Consider the following 22,811-nt stretch of genomic DNA (forward strand, 5'->3'; position numbering starts at 1 on the left):
CTCATTTGTGATGTCAGTGAGACGATCAAACGTGAGGTGGACATTCTCATTGTCGTTTCTCTTGAAGCGGTTGACGAGGTTGCGAAGGACATTGATCCTTTGATCTCTCTGGGTTGAGACACCTTCGTTGACCTTGGAGAGCCAGTCCCAGACTAGCTTCGACGTTTCCAGAGCACTCACACAGCCATACTGTCCTTTGGTCAGATGACCACAGATGATGTTCTTGGAAGTAGAATCCAGTTGAATGAACTTCTTGACATCAGCTGTGGTGACGCCTTTACCAGCCTTGGGAACGCCATTCTTGACGACATACCATAGATCAACATCAATGGCTTCAAGATGCATGCGCATCTTATTCTTCCAGTAGGGGTAATCAGTGTCATCGAAGACAGGGCACGCAGCGGAGACTTTGATTATCCCTGCAGTCGACATAGCCAAAACTTCAGGTGGTTAAACTGAATCACACAGAACAAGGGAGTACCCTGCTCTGATACCAATTGAAAGTGCTAGTTATCAACTAGAGAAGGATGAATAGGCGATTTTTATGAAAGTCTTCAAAACATGAAAGTTCGAAGACAAACGATAGAAATGAACCTATTAACATGCAGCAGAAGGTAGACTACACTAGGTCAGACATAGTCAAGTATTCAATGAAGTGAAAGCACAAAGACTATTAGCAGCTAGGCAGTATGGATCAGGATGGAAGATAGTATAAAGCCAATCAGAACAAGTAGTTACACGGTGAAATCAAACAGATGATGCAAGCAGCCAATGACTTCACGAAGACAAACTGTAAGCAAAGAGAAGGAAGAGATATAACCAGTTGCTTGGTGAAGACAAAGGATTTGTTGGACCAGTTTCAGTTGTTGTGACAACTGTACGTCTGGTTAGGGAGGCTGAGATTCAACTCAAAAGACCGTGTCTTCACCTTATTCCCTTTGAGCTAAGGACACCCAGTCCTCGCCCAATCACTCAGGTAAGTCTTCAAGGTAGACTTCCAAACCTTCACAGACTTCGTTCACCAGCGATCCACAATGACTCTTGGATGCTCAGAACGCGACGCCTAACCGGCTGGAGGATTCACAGTCCTCAAGTGTAACAAGTCTTCAGATCACACAAACAGAAAGACTTCGATGATGCCTAACACTCTTTGGCTCTATGTGTTTAGGGCTTTGTCCTCTCAAGGATTTCTCTCTCAAAGGCTTCGAGGTGGGTTGCTCTCAAACGACAAAAGCCGTGCACTAACTCTGAGCAGTCACCAATTTATGGTGTAGGGGTGGGCTATTTATAGCCACTAGGCAATCCGACCTGATTTGTCCGAAATGATCCTGGGTCACTAAGGAACTGACACGTGTTCCAACAGTCAGATTTCAAACACACGCGACAGCTTGACTTGGGCTACAAGTAAAGCAGACTCATCCAGCTCTGGATAAGATTTGCTCTCATTGTCTTCACTCGAAGACTTAGGATTTGGTTGAGCATCACTTTAGTCATTCTGACTTTGTTCACTTGGAGCCCACTTAACAGTACGGTGGTTCCTATGACTCAACAAGGAAGAAAATGAAACTATGAAACAACTATGTCTTCGCGCTCCAAAGACTTCATGTAATGTCTTCTCATGTCATAGTCTTCAATGTGAATATCTTCACATACCACCATTATCTTCAATGTCTTCACACATTTTTAGGGGTCATCTCCGGTAGGTAAACCGAATCAATGAGGGACTGCTACCTGTGTTATCCTGCAATTCTCACAAACACATTAGTCCCTCAACCAGATTTGTCGTCAATACTCCAAAACCAATTAGGGGTGGAACTAGATGCACTTACAATAGTGGCATTTGTCCTCTTCCCAAATGAAGGCGGGAAGGGATCCCAAAACGGCCAAATTTAAAGGGAGACAACTAGTACATGCTATCTTGACAAAAGTGGTCTTCGCCTACAAAAGTCACTAGTGATGACGCCACGGTGGGCTCGGTGATGACCTCCGTCCTGCCGTCCTGGCGGCTTGGTCTTGTTGCACCGGAATGAAAACCTTTGCTTGATTCCTCGGGGCTCCGTGCCCATGCTTGCCTCCTTAGCACCAAAGAGGAAACTGATACGCTACGCCCGCTGGCGCCCGCCTGGCCTTGGTCGTCATGGCTCACGTCATCTGAACCTCGCGAGGTGTGGCTTGCATAGATATCTCCGCTCCTCGTGAGCCAGCCTGGGGAGGCCGCCCCACGCGGAGGTCTTGAGTTGTTGACGTTTAAGCTGGGTCGTACAAGGCCGTTGATGAAGCCACGCAGTGGGACGCGGGCAGACAAGCCTGGGTACCCCCATTCCCAGAACGCTGACACCCTCTTGGGGCGTCGTCGTGGAGCTCAAGTACCCTTTGGTCACGTATCATCGTCATCAGCCGGCGAGCTCGGATCCTAACTCAACGCTCCTTGGGCTCTAACTAGGGGTGGCCCCGACGGTGTCCTATCTTTTACACGTGGCGTCGTTGCCATCGCGCTCGATCCTCGTTGTTTGCAGGCAGGTTCGGCGCTCCACGGATCGGAGCGAGATGGGAGGGGGCCATATCCGGCGACTTCTTGGTGTGTGTGTTGCATCGATATCCGATGGTTTCTCATGGAGGCGTGGTGTCTCTTCTAGGTAGTAGCCTCGGTGTTTCTTGGTGGGGTGTAGATGCTCTTGTATTTTTGTTTTATCTTTAATCCGCTTTGTAGAGATTTTTCTCATCTTGTATCGGTTCTATCGTGTTGCTTTATATATAAAGCGCGACGAGAGTCTTTTTCCGTATGTGAAGTAAGAGCCTATGATATTGCAGAAGCTCTTAGTATGTATGTTCGTCGCACTAGCAGTAAAACAATTCAGTAAGAGTGGTTGGCTTAAGGGAAAGAGCATGTACGTTCATAATATAATTCAGTACAGAGGTCTCGAGCGTTCTAAAATCTCACAGAAATTCCAAGATAGTATTATCACACCTTCAGAAATCACAGCGAAAATCATCTCAGAAACCACCAACCGATGCTTCTACTGTCTACGTGTGTCCCCTCTCCCCCGCTTGCCAGTCTCGATCCTCAAGACTCGAACGATGACGGCCAAGTGCTCGAATCCGTCGACGTGGAAGCACGGCCGCCGCGGCCCGCGGCCACCCTGAGCCGCAGCCGAGCCGTATTTATCCCACCACCACCCAATCAATCGCCAGAGGCACGCACGCACGCACCCGAGCCCCACAAACCCAATCCCCCACTACACTCCCCACCGAGAACCATGGCGCGGCGGAGCGGCATGCTCCTCCTGCTCGCCGCGGCCGCCCTGCTCGCCGCCGGCGCGGGCGCCGCCGTGCCGCCGTCGTGCGAGCGCATCGAGTGCCCGGCGTACGACGTGGTGGACAGCGCCAACGGGTTCGAGATCCGGCGGTACAAGGACGCGATGTGGGTCTCCACCGCGCCCATCGAGGACATCTCGCTCGTCGACGCCACCCGCTCCGGCTTCCTCCAGTAAGCACGCCGCTCCCTTCGCCATTGCCAAGCAGTAGTGCCACTGACTGAAGCTATCTTCTTGGGCTTGACGTGGGCCTAAACAAATGGGCCTGAGAGAGCAATAACGGGCTTCGCTTGTTTGTATGGGCCAGGCTTTTCAAGTACATCCAGGGGAAGAACGCGTACAACGAGACGATCGAGATGACGGCGCCGGTGCTGACGCGGGTGGCGCCCAGCGACGGGCCCTTCTGCGTCTCCTCCTTCGTGGTCAGCTTCTACGTGCCGGCCAAGAACCAGGCGGACCCGCCGCCGGCCGAGGGCCTGCGCGTGCAGAGGTGGGCCGGGGCGAGGTACGCGGCCGTGCGCCGGTTCGGCGGCTTCGTAGCCGACGCCGACGTCGGCAAGCAGGCCGCGCTGCTCGAGGCCAGCCTGCAGGGGACCAGGTGGGCCGCGCCCGTGTCCGACGGCCGCAAGGCCGACCCGGCGTCCGAGTACACCGTGGCGCAGTACAACTCGCCGTTCGAGTTCAGCGGCAGGGTGAACGAGATATGGATGCTCTTCGACACCATGGCCGCGTCCGACATGTAACTGTGCAAGCTAGCCGCTTGTTAGACTAAACCAGTGAGCTCGTATATATAAGAGTGTCTTGTCTTTTAAGCTTCTATGTAAGCCGACGAATAATGGTAGCGTATAAACTTGCGAGCAATAAAGTGCCTTTTCTTGGTGCAACAAACTGTTTGCCATTTTGGCGGCCGGCCCGTTGCTTTCGTTCGCATTTGAGAAGATTGTTCCGATGATACGCTTCCTATGAATGTCCCCGGCTATCACACTGGCGCTGCTTCCTATCTGGACTAGACTTGCCTACTCTCTCCCCGTGTGCCCATCCGTATTCCCGCATATGTAGCTTGATTTGATTGGAATAAATAAGACCTGGTCCCATCCCCTTAAAATCAGGGGGGAGATGATTAGATTAGAAAAGAAAAAGGAAAAAGACAGCCGTAGGATAAAGTGGGAGCACGGATGGGAGCATGGGGAAGGAGCAGGCAAGCCGGATCCTTCCTATTTGCTGCTCACGTGCGGCATGTTGGACCACGGCACGGCAGGTGGTTTTTTACTCCGTAACGGACGTGCGGCATGCACGAGGACGCCGGATCGCCTCTTCCCGTGTGACCCGATCACTCAGCTCCAAAAGTGGAAACAAACCGGGGGGCACGTACGTACGCCAGCCACTCCGCCGATCCGCCCGGGCGGCATGGCGTGGGTGCGCGTGCGGAGGCCCCCGCTGCTGCAGTCCAAGCTGCTCTGCCTCTCGCTGCTCTACCTCCTCACCACGCTCCCGCTCGCGCTCTACGTCTCCTTCTCCGACCCCTCGCGCTGCCTGTCCCTCCACCGCCTCCTCCTCCGCCCCGCCCGCCGCTCCCCTCCGCCGCCGACGCCGCTCTTCGAGTACCCGCGCGGCTACGGCGCGCACAAGCACGCCCTCCCCGTCCCGCGCGCGCTCTGCTCCGACCCGGCCGTCTTCTCAGGTCCCGGCCTCCGTCGCCCGCGGAGATCATTGCCGCTTTTCAGAGGACCCGATCGTTCGCTGCCTTTCTGACCCGCAAATTTCGTTCTTCGAGCAGATTATAACACTGTTCTGCAAGAGATCAATGGCCTCGGCCGCAACCTCTCGGCGGCTCATCGTCGTGCATCCCCTGCGTTGCGGTACCAGAACGGCAGGAGGGACTCGTTTGCGGGGAATTTGTCCATGGAGGAACGAAGATCGTTCTTCAGTAACACGGACAGCGCGGTGGAAATCCCATGTGGATTCTTCAAGGAATTCCCCCTCGCACAAGCCGGTGAGGTTTTTTTGTCCTCATTTCGTATTTTGCATGTAAAAGAAATTCGCTCTAGTGTAATCACGTCAACTTTTACCTAAAAAGATGCAACTAGACAAAATATTAATTAATGAGGAAAGAGCAATAACCAAAATGTGGCTCTTCTCTCATAAAATGTTGTTAAATCATAAGATACCCCAGTAAAGATGCTAGTGAATGGAAAATTGTACACCTAAAGTACATATTTAATGCATATTATAAGTTAGTACTCCACTACTGTACAAAGTCTTTGGCAGATTGTACTGCTTGAAAACATACTTGGTCCATATTATGATAAAATGTACAGTGTATAGAGATTTTGTGGCAAGTCAAAAAATTGTAGATTTTGACAATGCTTATAGAAACCTCAACATCTATAATTTTTTTAAACTTGGTTAAGCGTTACAAGGTTTAAGGGCTTAGACTTGTTACCATGCTCTTCTTTGACGTCGATGGTTTCAGACAGATTGGCCATGGAGGGCTGCCGAGGGGTCGTGGTCGCCTCGGCGATCCTGAACGACCACGACAAGATCCGGCAGCCGAAGGGGCTCGGCTCCCATACGGTCAAGGCGGCGTGCTTCTTCATGTTCATCGACGACCGTACCCACCGGGTCCTGGCGAGCCACGGCATCCTCAAAGACGAGCACGCCGCGTCGGCCAGCGCGGTCGTCGGCGCATGGCGCGTGGTGACGCTGCAGCAGGAGCAGCTCCCCTACGAGGACCCCGCCATGAACGGCGTCGTGGTGAAGCACCTGCTGCACCGGCTGTTCCCGAACGCCAGGTTCAGCGTGTGGGTGGACGCCAAGATGCAGCTCACGGTGGACCCGCTGCTGCTGGTGCACTCGCTCCTCCTCGGCAAGGGCGTGGACATGGCGGTCTCCAGGCACCCGTTCAACCTCCACGCCATGGAGGAGGCGATCGCCACGGCGCGGTGGCGCAAGTGGCGCGACGTGGACGCCGTCAGGGCGCAGATGGAGGCCTACTGCGGCAACGGCCTGCAGCCATGGTCCCCGGGCAAGCTCCCATATCCTTCAGGTATCCACTCAAGAAGAATTGCTCGCGTGCCCGCATTCTGATTCGATTCTGATTCGTTTGACGCCGTGCAGATGTGCCGGACACGGCGATCATCATGAGGAGGCACGGCTCGGCGAGCGACCTCTTCTCCTGCCTGCTCTTCAACGAGCTTGAGGCGTTCAACCCGCGGGACCAGCTGGCCTTCGCCTACGTGCGGGACCAGATGAGCCCCAGGGTGAGCATCAACATGTTCGAGGTGGAGGTGCTGGAGCACATCAGCGTCGAGTACCGGCACAACCTGAAGCGCGACAATGGCGGCGGAGGAGGAGGGGTCTCCAGGATGGCGTCATCGCGGGACATCGCCGGGAGCAGCTGCGAGGGGTACCTCATGAAGATGTGGGGGGAGCCTTCTGAATAAAAACAAGGTCTATGAAAATGTAGCATTTCATCCATTCATTTGCTCTGAAGATGGGCTTCCATTAAGGGCAGATATACAGCAGGGAAACTTTTGGTAACACAAAGTACCACACAGACTAGTGTGTAGAATATATGCATATGTAGCATTTCATACTTCCTGTAGGGTCTGAAGATTGCACTGTTGGTCAATATGACAGAGGGGAAACTTGGTAAACACAAGCACACAAAGAGATAAGACTTCATGATTACATGAACTCACGGACACTGAATCAACTACACGCGCAACTACGCTGGCAAGGCACAAAGATGCATCACAAGAGTGGTCAGCACTCAACACAAACATTTGCCTTCAGGCTTCAGGCAAGCAAGACACAAAGATTCTTCAGAAGAAATGTCAGTAGTGCACGCATCAGGTGGTCAGGTGCTGGACTCCGTTGTTCCCTTGGCCAGCTCGTACTTGTTCTTGAATTCTTTCCAGGCGTCCATGGCATTCTTGGACATCTTCTCAATGTCGTCGGCGGTGGCCGTCTCCGGGGATAGCATGGTCTCCACCGCCATCATCATGTTCACCACAGCCTGCACAAACACAGAGTTGAGCACACGAGAAATTGATCACATGTAGGCTAGGCAGGATGTATTAGCAGCGGATCTGCTAATTTACATCTGGATGAAAACAATTCGCTTTCATCCGTTTTCTGTGCCGTGCGATTTGTGCGCTGAGATTCGTGTGTTTGACCTGTTATTTGTCTCGTTTCTCTTATCGGGCCCGTGTGGTTGATCCGTTATTTTTCCCATCGCAACACCCGCGTGTCTGTGCCACCCTCTTCCTCCCAGACCCTTTGTCATTTCAATTCAAACACGCAACCCCGAACAGAGTCGAGCGAGAGAGAGATAGCCATGGCGACTGCTGTGGGATTGAGGATGGCGTTCTCTTCTCCTCTCGCTCTCCCCTTTCCTGGGGCGTCGCCGCCCCGCGGCCCTCCCTCGTCGGCGTCCCTGTCTCGTGCGGTTCCCCTCTCCCTCTCCCCTCCCCCGAGGTCTCCTCCGGGCTCCTCGCCGGCGGCGAGTCCAACCCCCTCCCTCTCCTCGGCTCCCCCCCCAGTGCTGCGGTCCTGGCTGCGCCCCGGGCCAACAGGTTTTGGGCGCTCGACTCGGATGACTCCGGCTCGGATTCTGAGGTTCTTCCCCCTCCTTCCCGTCCGGCTCTGGTGGGTGGGTCATCGGCTGCTCTGGCGGTGGGTCGCCGGCGTAAGTTTGCTCCGGGTGGTAGGGGGCGGTCAGTCGGGTTGGGTGTGGATGCGGATGGTTGGTGCCGCGTCGCACGTGGTCGCCGGCGCGCTGCCTCCTGGTCCTTGGATGATTCCCTGGTGGGCCCTAGGGTGGCAATGGTGGTGTCGCCGGCGTCTTCCCCTCCGGCGGCTGCCCTCCCTGGCTCGTCTTAGGCTGTGGTCCCCGCTCCCTCGGCGGCGGCGCCGCCCGTGCCAACCCTAGATCTGGGGTCGGGGCTGGCGCTGGTGCCCCGGGTTGGGTCGCGGGCTCCTTTGGGTGCTGTTGGGCCGGGTGGGCCTGTTTCGGTCCCCTTGTTGGCTTCTTCTGTTGATTTCCCCCCTCCTGTCGTTGGCTCCTGGGCCGAGGTTGGCCCAGATTCAGCCCATTCCTCCCCCGGCCCCCCTTGGTGAGCTCGGCCTGGCTAGCTCTGGCTATATTTGGGTTCGGAAGGGTGCGGTTCCCCCTTTTCTAGGGTTTCCTGCCTCCTCCTCTGACTTGCGCCGGTGCCGTCTCCCTATCCGCTGTTTCGTCAGATCTACTCCTCCACCCCCCTCCTCCTTCCCTTCGCGACGGTGGCCGCGATGGACCGCTCCCCCGGGTCCTCCAGTGAGGCGGTCTCCGGCCACAAGCGGGGGCGTGATGGCTCTGGCGACGCCGCCGCGGATCTGGAGTATGAGGCTTCGCTCCGTGCCAAGCTCCATGCCTCGCTCGCTCCGGGTGCGGGGGCTTCGGTGGAGGCGGCCGGTGCGTCCCCTCGTGCTTCTGGATCTGGGCCGGCGGTCCCTCCGCCTCCCGTGTCTGGTGCTCCGGTGGCTGCGGTCGATCCTTGGGAGCAGGCGGCGCTGGGGAGTCGGGCGGGCTCCTCGGGGCCTTCCTCGTCTCCCCCCTCGCTTGTCCCCCAGGGTGGCGGGCCGCCGCGGGCGCCGACTGGTGGCGGACCGTCTCGCTTCGTTCCCCGTGGTGCGTCGGGGGCCCCGGCCCGCCGCCCTTTCGGCGCTGCTGCGGGGCGTGGCGCCGGTGCTGGTGCTGGTTTCCCTAGTGATGGGATTCTCCCTCCTCCTCCCCCTCGAGGCCCTGGCCGCAATCCCCCTCATTCCCAGGTCTCCAACCCTATCCTCACTTGCTTTGCGTGTCATCGTCCTGGCCATTTCCAGTCCCGCTGTGAAAATCCCCCGTTTTGCCTCATCTGTAGGGAGGACGGCCACCTCACGGTGGACTGTCATAGCCGTGTCAAACCTCTTTCCTTCGTTCACTATGGGATCGGCCTCCCTGGCTGTTCTTTCTTTGCCCTTGATAAGGAGGTTCCTGTAGTTGCTCCCAACCCCTCGCTTTCCAGTGTTGGTGTCATATCTGTTCAGGACAAGCGCATCTCCCCCCAGGCCCTTCTTGATGAACTTCAACTGTGGGACGAGGGCGGGTGGGATTGGTAGATCCGCCAGTTATCTGATTTTGAGTTTGCTGCTACATTTCCCTCTAAAGAGAGCCTCCGCATGATATCCTCATGTACCAGTTTCACGCTCCCTCTGAATCAACTTGTGGTATCGGTCAAGGCCGCCTCCAATGGATCAAAGGCCATTGCTTCTCTTTCTGATGTTTGGGTGCTTGTGGATGACGTGCCTTCTAACATGCGCACTTCGACCTTCCTGATGGCTTTTGGAGTGCTCCTAGGGAAACCCATTGAGGTTGATCAAGACTCGCTGTCTGTTCTTGGACCAGTCCGTCTTCGGGTCTGGTGTGTTGACCCTATCTGCATTCATGGCTATGTTGACGTTTTCCCGGCGGCGGGTGGATTTCGGCTTCGGGTCCGGGTGGAGGGTGTTCCTGGCCCTGCTTCTCCTCCTCCTCCCCCTCCCCCCGGCCTCCGGCAACGATGACAAGAGTAAGGATGGTGTTGGGGGCCATGATGACTCGATGCATGGCACGGATCCTCGCTTTACCCAGTCCGAGTGGGATGGGATGTCCCTTGAAGAACAAGATCTGATGAAAGATTGTGCTCCGGCGGGCGGTGGGATCCAGGGTTCCTTGCCAGGATTGGGTGGTGGGGCTGCGGCTTATGGTGGGACGAAGGGCACCCCGCGTTTGGCGGCGTGTTCTAATCTTCCCACTCGCCCCACCTCCCCTTCGCTGTCTGGCATTGAAGATCTACCCCCGGCTGGCCCGTCGGCGTCCAAGAAGAGGAAGAAATCGTCGGTGAAGAAGTTCTCTGCGATGAGCAGGGCGTCTGGGGATTCCAGGCAGTCCGAGGCTGGGCTTTGCCGCAGGCTGGAGGTGGATTTGGGTGCGGCTTCGGGCCCGTCCTCGGCGGCTGCTTCCCCTGGCCGGGCTCCCCCTGTGCCTGTTCGTTCCCCTGCTTCTACTGCTCGCAAGAGTGGTCGGGTCTCCAACAGCGGCGAGCGTGTGGCTGACCGGGCGGCTCGGCGTGCGGCGGCGCGGGATCTCCCTCCTCCAGGTTCGGGCCCTACTCCGTCTCCTTCCCCTCCTTTGGTTACGTCTCCTGTTAGATTAGTTTTACCTTCTCAGTCTAATGAGCAGTTGTTTAAGATATTAGATGATGTTGGGATTTGTTTAGACTCCAGTTTGGGTTCCCCTTCTTCCTTACTTGATGTGATTAGAGCTAACGAGCTAGCTCAGGCTGACTTTGCGAAAGCCAAGGAGGCTGGGGCTGGTGTGTCCGCCCCTCTGGTTGTGGCCGGGGGGGTAGTGGGGGAGGCTGACAGGTGTCAGGTCTCCTCGGTTCAGAAACGTGGGGCTGGGAAACGCGCTAAACCCTGCAAGGCTCCGTGTAGGTCGAGTCTTAGAATCAAAAATCTTTCCTTCAGATGAAGGCCTTATTTTGGAACATCAGAGGTTTCTGCGCTAGGGGGCGCAGGGACCAACGATTTGGTGCGGTCTGAAAATGTTGATTTTATTGGCCCTGTTGAGACCCTCAAACCCTCCTTCTCCTCGAGTGAACTTTCGGCTATTGCTGGGATAGATAGATTCAGGTGGAATTTTGTGGCCTCTGTTGGTCAGTCGGGTGGCTTTCTTCTGGGCACCAATAATGATATATTTGATTTTGTAGCTTTTGACCATGGTAGGTACTGGGCTAGTACGGTAGTTTCCCATCGTTCCCTCAATTCTCTTCTCGAGTTCATGGTGGTTTACGGCCCGGCAGATCATTCCTTTTCGTACGATTTCTTGGACGAGATTTATAATAAAATTGACTCCTGCCAACTCCCCCTCTTGATTGGGGGTGATTTTAACCTGTTGAGATACCCTTCTGATAAGAGCTCCGCTAATTTCTCTTGGGCTCTGGCTGAGGCCTTCAATGCTTTCATCAGGGATACGACCATTCGTGAAGTCCCTAGGGTTGGGGCCCGCTTCACTTGGACTAACCGTCAAGCTTCCCCCATCCGCTCTGTTCTTGACAGGGTTTTTCTCTGTCCTGGCTGGGATGCCCTTTTCCCTCGGGTTTGTCTGCGTGCCCTGCCCATTGTGGGATCTGATCATGCTCCCCTAATCCTTGACGATGGGTCCGGTCCAATTGGTTGCCAAAGGTTTCAATTCGATGCGTCTTGGCTCTTAGTGGAGGGGTTCCCCACCATGTTGACCCAGAAGATCTCAGCATGTCTTTCATCTCCTCGTCGCTCTTTTGGCCCAATGGATGATTGGCATCATGTTTCCTACTGCCTGCACAAATTCCTCAAAGGTTGGTCTAAGAATCATTTTGCTGAGTTAAGGCGTGACAAAACGAGGCTGGGTGCCCAAATTGGCGATCTTGATATTCGTGCGGACAGTTCTGGTCTCTCTGAGGCCGAATGGCTGCTCCGCTATGGCCTAGAAAAGGCGCTCTTGGATATTCACCGCCAGGAGGAAGTTTATTGGAAACAAAGAGGCAGGATTAACTGGACTCTTAAGGGTGATGCGCCCACAGCTTATTTCTTCGCCATTGCGAATGGTAGACGTCGTAGATGCCTAATTGACAGCCTTCTGATTGATGGTGTTAGGGTTTCGGACCCTTCGGTCATTCTTCGTCATGTGGTCCAATTCTTCTCTAATTTGTTAGCGGCTAAACCTGAGATGGGTTTTTCGCTTGCTCCGGGCTTCTGGCCTCCCCTTGAGCAGTTGTCGAGCGTTGATAATGATCTCCTGCTTATTCCCCCCTCTGAAGAGGAAATATTTGAAACTATTCGGACCGCCAATTCTAATGCGGCTTCAGGCCCTAACGGCTTCTCCATTCCTTTCTTTCAGCATTTCTGGCCTCAGTTAAAATGCCTTATTAAAGCAATCATCCAAGGATTTTGGCTGGGCACCGTTGACATTTCGAGGCTCAATTACGCGGTTCTCACCCTTATCCCTAAAATCAAAGGTGCTGACTTGATTTCGCAATTTCGGCCCATTGCTTTAATTAACAACTTTGCTAAGATGCCAGCTAAGGGCATGGCCACTAGGGTGTCCCCGATAGCTCATCGGGTCATTAGCCCTTTCCAATCTGCTTTCATTAAAGGGAGATTCATCTTGGATGGGGTGCTGTGCCTACATGAGATAATCCATGATCTGCGGATTAAGGGGACCAAGGCTGTGGTCCTTAAGCTTGACTTTGAGAAGGCTTACGACTCGGTGAGTTGGAATTTTCTTCGGCAAGTCCTATTGGCTAAGGGCTTTGAGGGTCCGGTGATGCACCGTTTGATGCAACTTGTTTCTGGTGGGCACACGGCGGTGGTTGTGAATGGCCAAACTAGTGATTTTTTTGCTAATGGTAGGGGACTTAGACAAGGGGACCCGGTGACCCCTCTGCTTTTCAATTTTGTTGCTGATGCTTTATCTCGTATCCTCTCTCGGGCCGCGTTGGCTGGGCATATTTTCCCGGTGAGCTCTCACCTTATCCCTCATGGCATTACTCATCTTCAGTATGCGTATGACACCATCATTATGGTAGAGCTCAATGAGACCAGTCTCACCAATTTGAAATTCCTTCTGCTTTGCTTCGAAGCTCTTTCGGGTCTTAAAATTAACTTTTCCAAGAGCGAGGTCATTGTGACTGGGGTTTCGGATTTGGAAGCGCAACGGGTGGCTCACCTTCTGAACTGTTCCCTTGGGTCTTATCCTCTCAAATATTTAGGAATTCCTATTTCCCCGTTTAAGCTCTTGGCAAAAGATTTTGCACCGGTGGTTGCTAAAGTTGGCAATAGAGTCCTCCCTTGGAGAGGACGATATAACACGCAGGCGGGCAAGGTTGCCCTTACCAACTCATGCCTCTCATCCCTCCCGATGTACCTGATGGGTTTCTACCTTCTGTCCAACGGGATTCACTCTGGTTTTGACAAGCATAGGGGTGCATTTTACTGGAACTCCGCGGACAATAAACGCAAATATAGATTGGTCAGATGGAAAATCATTTGCCGTCCTAAGGACAAGGGGGCTCTTGGCATTATTAATACGAGAGTCATGAACAATTGTCTTTTGATTAAATAGTGGTGGAAGATAATGACACTTGAGGAGCGCCCATTTTGGCTCTCGATTCTTAAAGCTAAATATTTCCCTTCCTCGAGCCCTATGTTCGCCTCTGCTTCTGGCGGGTCTCAATTTTGGCATCAACTGGTTAAAGTTCGGCCGATTTTTCGCTCCCTTGTCAAATTTGTTGTTAGGAATGGTAAGTCCACTCGTTTTTGGCTAGACTGGTGGGTCAGGGACACCACGCTTGCGGCTGCCTTCCCGGCCTTGTTTTCTTATTATGCTGATCCTGAGATCTCTATCTTTGAGCTCTCGGTTCAGGGTTGGGTTTTAGATTTCCGGCGATCTCTTTCCCCTGAAGAGTTGGAAGACTGGCAGCGCCTTACTGCTGGCTTCCCCCTGCTCTCGGAGGAAGAGGATTCCGTGGTTTGGCCCCTCTCATCTTCGGGGCGCTTCTCTGTTAAATCGGCTTATTCTAAGCTTATCTCTGGTGGCCGCTCATTGAAGTTTAAGGATATTTGGTCTGCCCGAATCCCCCCTAAGATTAAAATCTTTCTCTGGCAAGTTGTTCGCCGTAAGCTGCCGGCGGCCAATCAAATTAAGAAGAGGAACGAGCCGGGCACTGATAGGTGCGTGCTTTGTGGGGCACTTGAGAACACTGATCATATTTTCTTTCACTGCTCTTTAGCCAAATTCATGTGGTGTTGCATCAGACTTTGGCTTCATGTTAACTGGACTCCCTACTCCTTTGAGGACCTGAGGCAATATACTAACTCCTTATCAGGGCAGTCCAAGAGGGTCTTCTTAGTGGGCTGGGCTGCGATCGGGTGGTCGCTGTGGATTATTAGGAACAAGTTCACAATTGAACGCATTTTTCCGGCTAACCCTGTCAGCTGCTTATTTAAAGCCAATGTCTTTTTACAGCAGTGGAGATTATTGACTAAGGAAGGGGACCTTCAAGCTTTCGACGACATGTCATCCAAAATGAAATCTACGGCGTCTTCCCTTCTTCGGCGTACTTCAAGGGCAGCTTTCTAATTTCACTGCCAATGTTTTTGGTGATTTGCTGGCCTGCATGCCATGTTAGGCTGGAGGCCTTGTAATGCTACTTATGTTCCCTGGCCGTTAAACTTGTTCTGGGTGTTGGTTCTGCTGGTGTAACTCTGCCTGGTGGCTTTATTTATAAAGTCGGGCTGTTGTCTTTTCTCTAAAAAAAAAGAGATAGCCATGGCGATTTGGAGCTCCGCCTCGCCGCTCGATCCAGTGTCTTGGTGGTGGCTCGTCCGTGCTCTCTGTCGTGTTGCCTCGCTTCCTTCGCCTCCCTTCTGTTCCTGCCATCGGGATCTGCAGCATCTCTCGGCCCCTCACTGACCCGTCCCCATTTCCGCTGCTGGCGATTTTGTTTGTCGGATTCGCCCCCCCCCCCCCCCCCCCCCCCCCTCCCTTTTTGTTGTTCCTGTGATCTGTTAGGTTGGGAGTTGGTTTTGTCTGTCAGATCTGATGATTGTATCCATCCCCTGCAGCTTTTTTCCGTGTAGATTTGTTTAGGTTGCGCCGTTTCTGGGATGTGTTTGATTGATCTGCTAAGCACGGTAGCTGCGGTAGCTGGGATGTGCGTCAGTTTGATCTGCTGATCTGTAATTGATTGGTTGTTGGCATTCGAGTTGTTCATGTGAGGCTGGCTTGCTTAGTTGTACGTAGTAGTCTGATGTATTCAGTCAATTCTAACGGATGTATTCTGTTCCCGGGCCTTTAATCCCAAGACTATTTCTCTTCACTGGTATCGTTTAGTGAGTATGTGGTTTACTCTGTAGTTCCTATTTTGGATTTACAGTGATTTACAGTGCAATCCCCATTGTTTTTTAGAGTGATTTTCAGTGTAATTTATACTTGATTTTCATTGTAATCCGTAGTGGATTTCCAGTGTAATTTTCTAGTGCATAGGTAGAATATTTGTAGTGTAAGTCCAAAGCAATTTGTAGTGTAATCCCCGGTTATTTTACAATGTAATTTCAGTGTATTTTGTCAGTGGATCTGCACTGTATTTGCTAGTGGAATAACAGTGTATATGTCCTAATTGTAGTGTATTTTTTGTCAGTGGGGTTGCACTGTATTTGTTAGTGGAATTACAGTGTATTTGTGAGTGATGTACAGTGTAATTTGATAGCTGATTTACAGTGTAATTGCCATGGATTTGCACTGTATACGCTAGTGGAATTACAGTGTAATTCACTTTAATTTTTATAGTGGAATTGCTTTTTGGATTTACAGTGTATTTGTCAGTGAATTTACAGTGTAATTGATAGCTGATTTTATAGTGTAAAAATTCAGTGTAATTTACACTGTTATTGATAGCAGAGGAATTGTGATTGTTCTTGTGATGCATCGCTAGTTTGTAAGTTCTTGTGATGCATCTGATTCCAGTGTATTTTCTTAGAGGATTTAGACTGTAATTATATTTGGATTTACACCTGTAATCTTCATCGGAATTCCAGTGTATTTTTCTTAGTTGGTGAATACAGTGTATTTTTCTTAGTTGGTTTCCACTGTAATTCGCAGGGGATTTCTTCACTGCAATTCTCAGTGGGTTATGTAGTGAAATAAAAGAGATGTAGACTGTAAATGCTATCAATGCATTTCTTCTTTATATTTTAGTTATGTTTTATCCCTTCTGCCATTTCATCCCAGACTTTTTGTCATTTTCTTTGTGTTTGTACATATTTAGGTTATAGATTAAAGTATGGGGAGACTCATGAAGGCTTTTGGTAAGGGTACTTCTGCTGCTTGTGTTGAAGATTGCGATGATTCAGATGGGGATCCTTTTGTCCCCAATGATTTTGCCGAGGATGATCCTTTTCAAGCTTTGGAGGTTATATTTCTAATTTGATTTTTATTTATTTTATTTCTTGCTTGGTAACTTATTTGTTCCGGGTTTTTAGTTCATTCATTTGTTTCATTTGTTAACTGCACAAAGGTCAAATGGATGATCCTGATTTGGAGAAAGCTTTGTATGAGTTCTACGTGTCTCATGTAAGTGTGGTGCTGTAGTTAATGCTTTTGTACCAGTTTCTTCTGTTAATGCTTTTTTGTATCAGTTAATGCATGTTTTTAGTTAATGGATAATTCCTCTTTTTATGTTTTTGCAGAAAGTGAATTGCTTAAAACGGAAGATTACAAATGCTGGAGCTCGCAATGTGATATTTTATTTTTTGTTGTTTATATTTCCTTTTTTTTGCATGCAACTTCTCTATGATAGATATGGATATAAGTTTTAGATAACTCCTTTTGTAATCTTCATCATATCTATTTTTTTGTGGAATGGCTATTGATGCACAAGAACCTAGTTCCGTCTAGTTCTAGTTGTTGTTGCTAGATGTATTTTTCTTTTGTTTATTTTAGTGTAATTTATCTTGATTCTTTCTTTTTTTGTGTTTCTTTGTTGTGTTGTAGAAGTGCAAGAGGTCTTCTGATTTTCCTGTAGCAAATACATTCACTAGATACTCTGGCAAGTTGCCCTCCACTATTATTGGTGGCTTGTCTCCTAGCCAAGTAAGTGTTCTACAGAGTTACAGGGCAGATTGCCTTCTCAAATTTGTGAGGACAGAGGTGCCTCTTAGGTTTGTCAAATGGTTAGCATCCAAATTTGATGTTCTTGCTTCAGAGATTCAGATTAGGAGGAAGTTTATCCGATTTCCAAATATTATGTCATCCATGACATCTTATATCTTCCTATTGATGGTGAGCCTATTGTGTCCGATGCTGATGCTGGGCGTGAGTTTATCTTGTCCCATTTCAATGAGACTAGCATCCCACCAGTTTCTTTCTTCCGCAATAAACTCAAATCTGAAGAATTGCCTGATGAAGACATTTTCATCTGCTTCATGTGTATTGCCTTGTCCACTTTCTTGTGTCCAAATTCAAGCCTTTCTCCTAGTCCCAAATATCTCCACTGTATGTTAATTGGTCTTACATAGTAATTTGTAGCGGGTTTACACAGTAATTTACAAAGTAGTTTACACAGTAATTTTAGCACTTCTTACTGTTGGTTAGTGTTCATTTTTGTTGGCTTGTTCAAAAGTGTAATTCTTATAGTGTAATCCTAGGTACATTTACAGTGAATTCTAGGTGGATTTACACTGTAATTCCTACTATATTTACACTGTAATTCTAGGTCGATTTATAGTGTAAATCTAGGTAGAATTACAGTGTAATTCTATGTGGATTTACACTGTAATTCCTACTATATTTACACTGTAATTCTAGGTCGATTTTACAGTGTAAATCTAGGTAGAATTACAGTGAAATTTTAGGTGGATTTACAGTGTAATTCCTACTGGATTTACACTGTAATTCATACGGATTTTCAGTGTTTTTCTTAGTGGATTTAAACTGAAATGCTTAGTTTAGTAGATTTTACAATGGATTCAAGCTGGATTTACGGTGTTTTTAGTAGATCTACAGTGGTATTTTATAGTGTGAATCTTAGTGTAATTTTAGTTGATTTATAGTGTAATTTTAGTGTTTTTTGTCATTTTCATTTTAATTCTGTGTGGTTAGTTTTAGATTAGAGATGGGAAAGTTTTGCCTTATAACGTTGGGTTCTTTTTCTCCTTTCTCGCTACTTTGCCTGTGTGGGTTGAAAAGAGTTGGGGTGTGGACCCATTAACATCTTGATGCGGGTCCATTTAAAAGCTGGACAAAAAGGAACATAAGGGGAAGCGGGACAAGGACACTTGTCATCCTCTAACTGGCGGAAAAATATGAGTGAAAGCCAATTTGTTTTCATTGCCAGTCTTTTTAGTGGATTTACAATGTCATTTTAGTGGATTTTACAGTGTCTTTTCAATTGCAATCTTACACTGTAAGTCTTAGTGGGGCATGGTAGAAATTAGTGTGTATTTTAGTGGGTTTTACACTCAGTTTTCTTGATGATAATATCATTGTAATTTTACCTATTCTTGTCAATGTATTTTTTGTAGGTTGGAAAAGTGCATGTGTGGACCCGTTAGTCTACTTAAAAGGACAAACAGAGGACAAGGGACTATCTATCTGTTCGCTCCAGGTTGGAAAAATGCATGTGTGGAACCGTTAGTCTACTTTAAAGGACAAACAGAGGACAAGGGACGGTGGACAATTGTCATCCTGTAGTTGGATGAAAAATATGGATGAAGGCCAATTGATTTTCATCCGGATGAGCAATAGACAGTCCCATTAGCAGTGGCAAGAAAGCATTTACCAGATGTAAATATGGCCTCGGGTCGCGTTGGTAGCGGCCAGTCAGCTGCTGGCAGACTTCCTTGGCCCTCTGCCATTCTCTCTACGTGACGATTAAACAGTGTGTCAGCACGCAGCAGAGCACACGAACGGAAGAGACGAACTCACCTGATTGATGAGCACATCGGCGAGCAGCAAGCCGAGGTCGAGCTTTCTCTCCGAGTCGCGCGACGCCGCCCACTCCTTCTGCAGCAGGCTCGTCAGCTTCCCCCTGTCGCCGATGTGCTGCGCATGACATCAACACAAGCTCCAACTCATTGGCATGTCATCATGCATTCTAAAGAACAGAGCAATGGTATAGCAGAAGCAGAGAGAGAGAGGGAACCTCCTTGGTGACTTGCTCGAAGACGAGGTCCATGAGCGTGGCGTGCTCCCTGGGCGCGTCCTCGCGCCGGAACCGCGAGTCCGAGAGCGCGCCCACGCTCGTCCTCACCGCCGCCGCCGGGGTGCCGCCCCGCTCCGTTCCGTCCGTGACGGCGTTGAGCGTGTACACCATGGCAGGCTGCACGAGGACGGCGCCGCCGCCGCCGCCGCGCGCTGACCACGAGGCGCCGCCCAGGGCCAGCGCGAGCGCGACGCCGGCGCCCACCCTCAGCGCGGTCCAGGGCAGCGCCGGCTGTCGTCCCTTCGCCGGTGCCAGGTGCAACGGCTCTGTCGCGCTCGCCTGGGCGCGCAGAGCGTGAGGCCACCATCGTCCCGACGTGCCGGCACGGGCCGGGGCGCGGCGGCGCCGCATGCCGGCACCCGCTCCGGTCACCGTGGCGCTGGCGCGCGATGCTGTGCAGAGCGAGGACTCCATGCGCTTGTTAGATCGCTCAGCTCGATGGAGGCGTCTAGTAGCACCATGGCCTGTGCTTGCATGGCGCTTTGCATCTTCTGCTACAGCAAGCAAGGCATCAAGTGCGACCTGCCCTTTTAGTACAGTTAACAGCCAGGTCCTTTTATTTTTTTTATTTTTTAGTAAGGTCCTTTTATTTTCTTTCGAGACGACAAGCTCAGATCTTTTTTATGAAACTAGTAATATCGAGGTTTCCGGATTGAGATCTTCACGGTCTCAAGCAATTACAAACCTTCCATAAGCATAAAGTCAGGCGGAATCGGCACGCGCGTTCTCTTTTGCTAATCCTGGGTGGGATACGGCCTTCAGGATTTGCTCCTTGGACAAGCAAAGAATTATTTCGAGTGACCACGTAACATATGTGGTAAGCAATTTAATCAATTCAAAAATAACTATTTTGAGTGCTCTGTTCTTTTTTTTGTAATAAAGCTAGAGTCGACGTACAACTCGGCCACTTGGGTTCAAGTCTTCATGAATGTGATTCATATTCATTTCGAAATATGTAAGTGGCAACCGTGTGGCAGTTTCTTCCTTTCTCGCATGTCCTCGTGATCTCGTCCTTCCTTTCCCGCGCCTTCCAGATTTGGGGGCAAAAATAATGCTTGAATTGAGATTTGATCTCTGGTCTGCAAGTAATCAACAAAGGGAGCTAACCATCTCGTCTATGACACTTATTGTTGAACAAGCTAAGAAAAAAATTATTTTAACATGTTTTGCCTTCAATGTTTTAGCACTGAAAAGCTTTTGTTTCACCTATCAAACCTGGCACATAAACTTTTCCCGTGGTAAATTCTCCATCACCACCACGATAAATGACGCACCACCAACATGATAACTTTTGTATACCACGCGGTACATTATGTGTAAGTAGTATTGTCATAAGCATTGAAGGCGTGATAACTTTGGTGAAAGCATCGTGGTAACTTTGATCATTGGGAAGAAATTTGTTGAACCCCGGCCCCCGGTAATTTCTGTAAATAGCACGATAACATTCACGACATAGACCTGATAATTTAGATACAAACATCGTGGTAACTTTAACAATTGAGGAAGAAAAATATGAAAATATACCAGATAATTTATGTGTAAATAGATGGTAATATACGCAACACACATCTGACAACTGAGATAGAAACACCATGGTAACTTTGACCATAGGGAAGATTTATTTTAAGATACTCCGGTATCTTCTGTGTAAATAGCATGGTACTATACCTCCCTCCTCTGGTATTTTCATGTGTAAATAGGATGAAAACATATGCGCCGCGATAACTAAACACCATGATAAGTTTTTGACCTGGGGGAGGGATTTTATTGAAACATACCCCTGATAAATTTTGTGCAAATAGCATGATATTTTAAGCACTGCGGGCTTGATAGGTTACCTAGAATCACCATGATAACCTTTTGTCCCGGGGAAAAGTTGTTCAAAACATTTCCGATAATTTTTGTGTGAATAACATGATAATATAAGCACCGCATAACTAATAACTTACAATATAAACAGGATGGTAACTTTTTACCAAAGGAAAACAAGTTGTTAAAAACATGCACTTGCCTCGCGGGGCCTCTTAGATGAACACAACACATGATGTGTCACAGAAAAGCCACATAATGTTTAGTGTCATGAGGAGGCACACGTGCTCGTGGGTTGGCCCAGAAAAATGGCCCACTTTGACCCGCTATAGGCGTGATAAGTTACGCAAAAACATCATGGTAATTTTTGACCTATGGAAAAAGTTACCGAAACACACCCAGGTTTTTAGGTGTAAGTACCATGATAATATACGAACTGTAGACCCGGTAACTCATGTACAATCCCCCATGGTAACTTTGACCAGGGACGAGGTTGATGTACACATACCCTGATAACTTATGTGTAAGTACCACAGTATTTTACACATCGAAGACCTTATAACACAGTGGTAACTTTGAAAGGGGTGTAGTTGTTGAAACATATTACCTGGTAAGTTCTATGTAAATGGCACGGTAACTTACGCAACACAGGCCTGATAACTTGCATGCGAATACCATCGTAACTTTGTCCTGAGGGAAAATCATGGTAATTTTCTGTACTTTCTTTTATAGTAACACAATTGTAAAAAGGGGATCAAAATGATTAGTTTCTTTAGTTTGAGAAACAAGTACTAAGGGTGAGGTTGTTGTGGTGGCGCACTTTGGCGCCAAGAAGGTGTGGGTTTGAATCCCACATGCGCAATATTTCTTTTATCATGTGGTAGACGTGAAGAAGTGGCAATTTTCTCGGGGGTGGGCGTGCGAGATGTGCGGGAGAAGCAGGTTTCTCGGGCGAGCCTGCAGGGTCGTTCGGGAGAAAGTGGGGTCGAAGGAAGGGGATCATGTGGTACTTTAAAGTGAAAGAAGTAGTGGTGTGCCAGTTTTGCTTATATAGCACACATGTGCCAAATATCATAGTCCTATTCATTTTATTTGAAAAGGGTGGCTAGATCTCAGACTTAATCAAGTCTCAATCAAGTGACAAAATATATATAAAAAAGAAGAAACTAAAATAAATTGTTTGCATGGGATCCACATGTAAGATCACACAAATATAGAATTGACTGGGACTTGAGTCTCGATCGACTGACATTTAGCAACCCGATTTCAAAAAGCAATATCTCTGTAGGGGCATCCCTATTGCAGTTCCCCAATTAAAAATAAAAAACTAACAAAACAATGAAAGCAAAAACCTCTTGTTAAAATCAAAGTTACATCAAAGTTTGTCTATGTCAATAGATACTACTATGTTAACATCATTGTATTTATTTCGCATGTTCATGTTCTTCTAAGCCTCGGTGAAGTAATCAACAAATGAAAGCCTATACAACCCGCCCACCAAAGTTTGAACTAAGGACATCTTACCAATTTTTTCTGTGTTGTTGTTTGTTCTATGACACGTCCCCAACGTATCTATAATTTTTGATTGTTCCATGCTATTATATTATCTGTTTTGGATGTTAATGGGCTTTATTTTACACTTTTATATTATTTTTGGGACTAACCTATTAACCGGAGGCCCAGCCCAAATTGTTGTTTTTTTTGCCTATTTCAGGGTTTCGCAGAAAAGGAATATCAAACGAAGTCCAAATGGAATGAAACCTTCGGGAACGTGATTTTCTCAACAAACGTGATCCAGGAGACTTGGAGTGGGCGTCAAGAAACAATCGAGGAGGCCACGAGGCAGGGGGCGCGCCAACCCCCTGGGCGCGCCCTCCACCCTCGT

At 49.3% G+C, this 22,811-nt stretch overlaps 3 protein-coding genes across 3 annotated transcripts; 2 read left to right on the top strand and 1 right to left on the bottom strand.

The window, feature by feature from the left end:
• The first annotated feature begins 3,257 nt into the window (after window positions 1–3,257).
• On the top strand, window positions 3,258–4,198 carry LOC125525469 (heme-binding protein 2-like). Its single transcript, XM_048690470.1, has 2 exons — window positions 3,258–3,487; window positions 3,622–4,198. The coding sequence occupies exons 1-2, from the start codon at window positions 3,258–3,260 to the stop codon at window positions 4,055–4,057; spliced, it is 666 nt and encodes a 221-aa protein (XP_048546427.1). The 3' UTR covers window positions 4,058–4,198.
• A 143-nt stretch (window positions 4,199–4,341) lies between these two features.
• LOC125525467 (probable hexosyltransferase MUCI70) lies at window positions 4,342–6,758 on the top strand. The gene is made up of 4 exons (XM_048690467.1): window positions 4,342–4,995; window positions 5,092–5,307; window positions 5,788–6,360; window positions 6,432–6,758. Exons 1-4 carry the CDS (start codon window positions 4,431–4,433, stop codon window positions 6,755–6,757), a joined length of 1,680 nt encoding a protein of 559 aa, XP_048546424.1. The 5' UTR covers window positions 4,342–4,430; the 3' UTR covers window position 6,758.
• Window positions 6,759–6,887: 129 nt separating this feature from the next.
• LOC125525468 lies at window positions 6,888–19,966 on the bottom strand. Its single transcript, XM_048690469.1, has 4 exons — window positions 19,058–19,966; window positions 18,841–18,957; window positions 18,695–18,775; window positions 6,888–7,332 (listed from the first exon to the last, which is right to left on the bottom strand). Exons 1-4 carry the CDS (start codon window positions 19,529–19,531, stop codon window positions 7,174–7,176), a joined length of 831 nt encoding a protein of 276 aa, XP_048546426.1. The 5' UTR covers window positions 19,532–19,966; the 3' UTR covers window positions 6,888–7,173.
• Between the last annotated feature and the right edge of the window lie 2,845 nt (window positions 19,967–22,811).

This window comes from Triticum urartu, chromosome 7 (genome assembly GCF_003073215.2).
Source record: "Triticum urartu cultivar G1812 chromosome 7, Tu2.1, whole genome shotgun sequence".
Classification (NCBI taxonomy): Eukaryota; Viridiplantae; Streptophyta; class Magnoliopsida; order Poales; family Poaceae; genus Triticum; species Triticum urartu.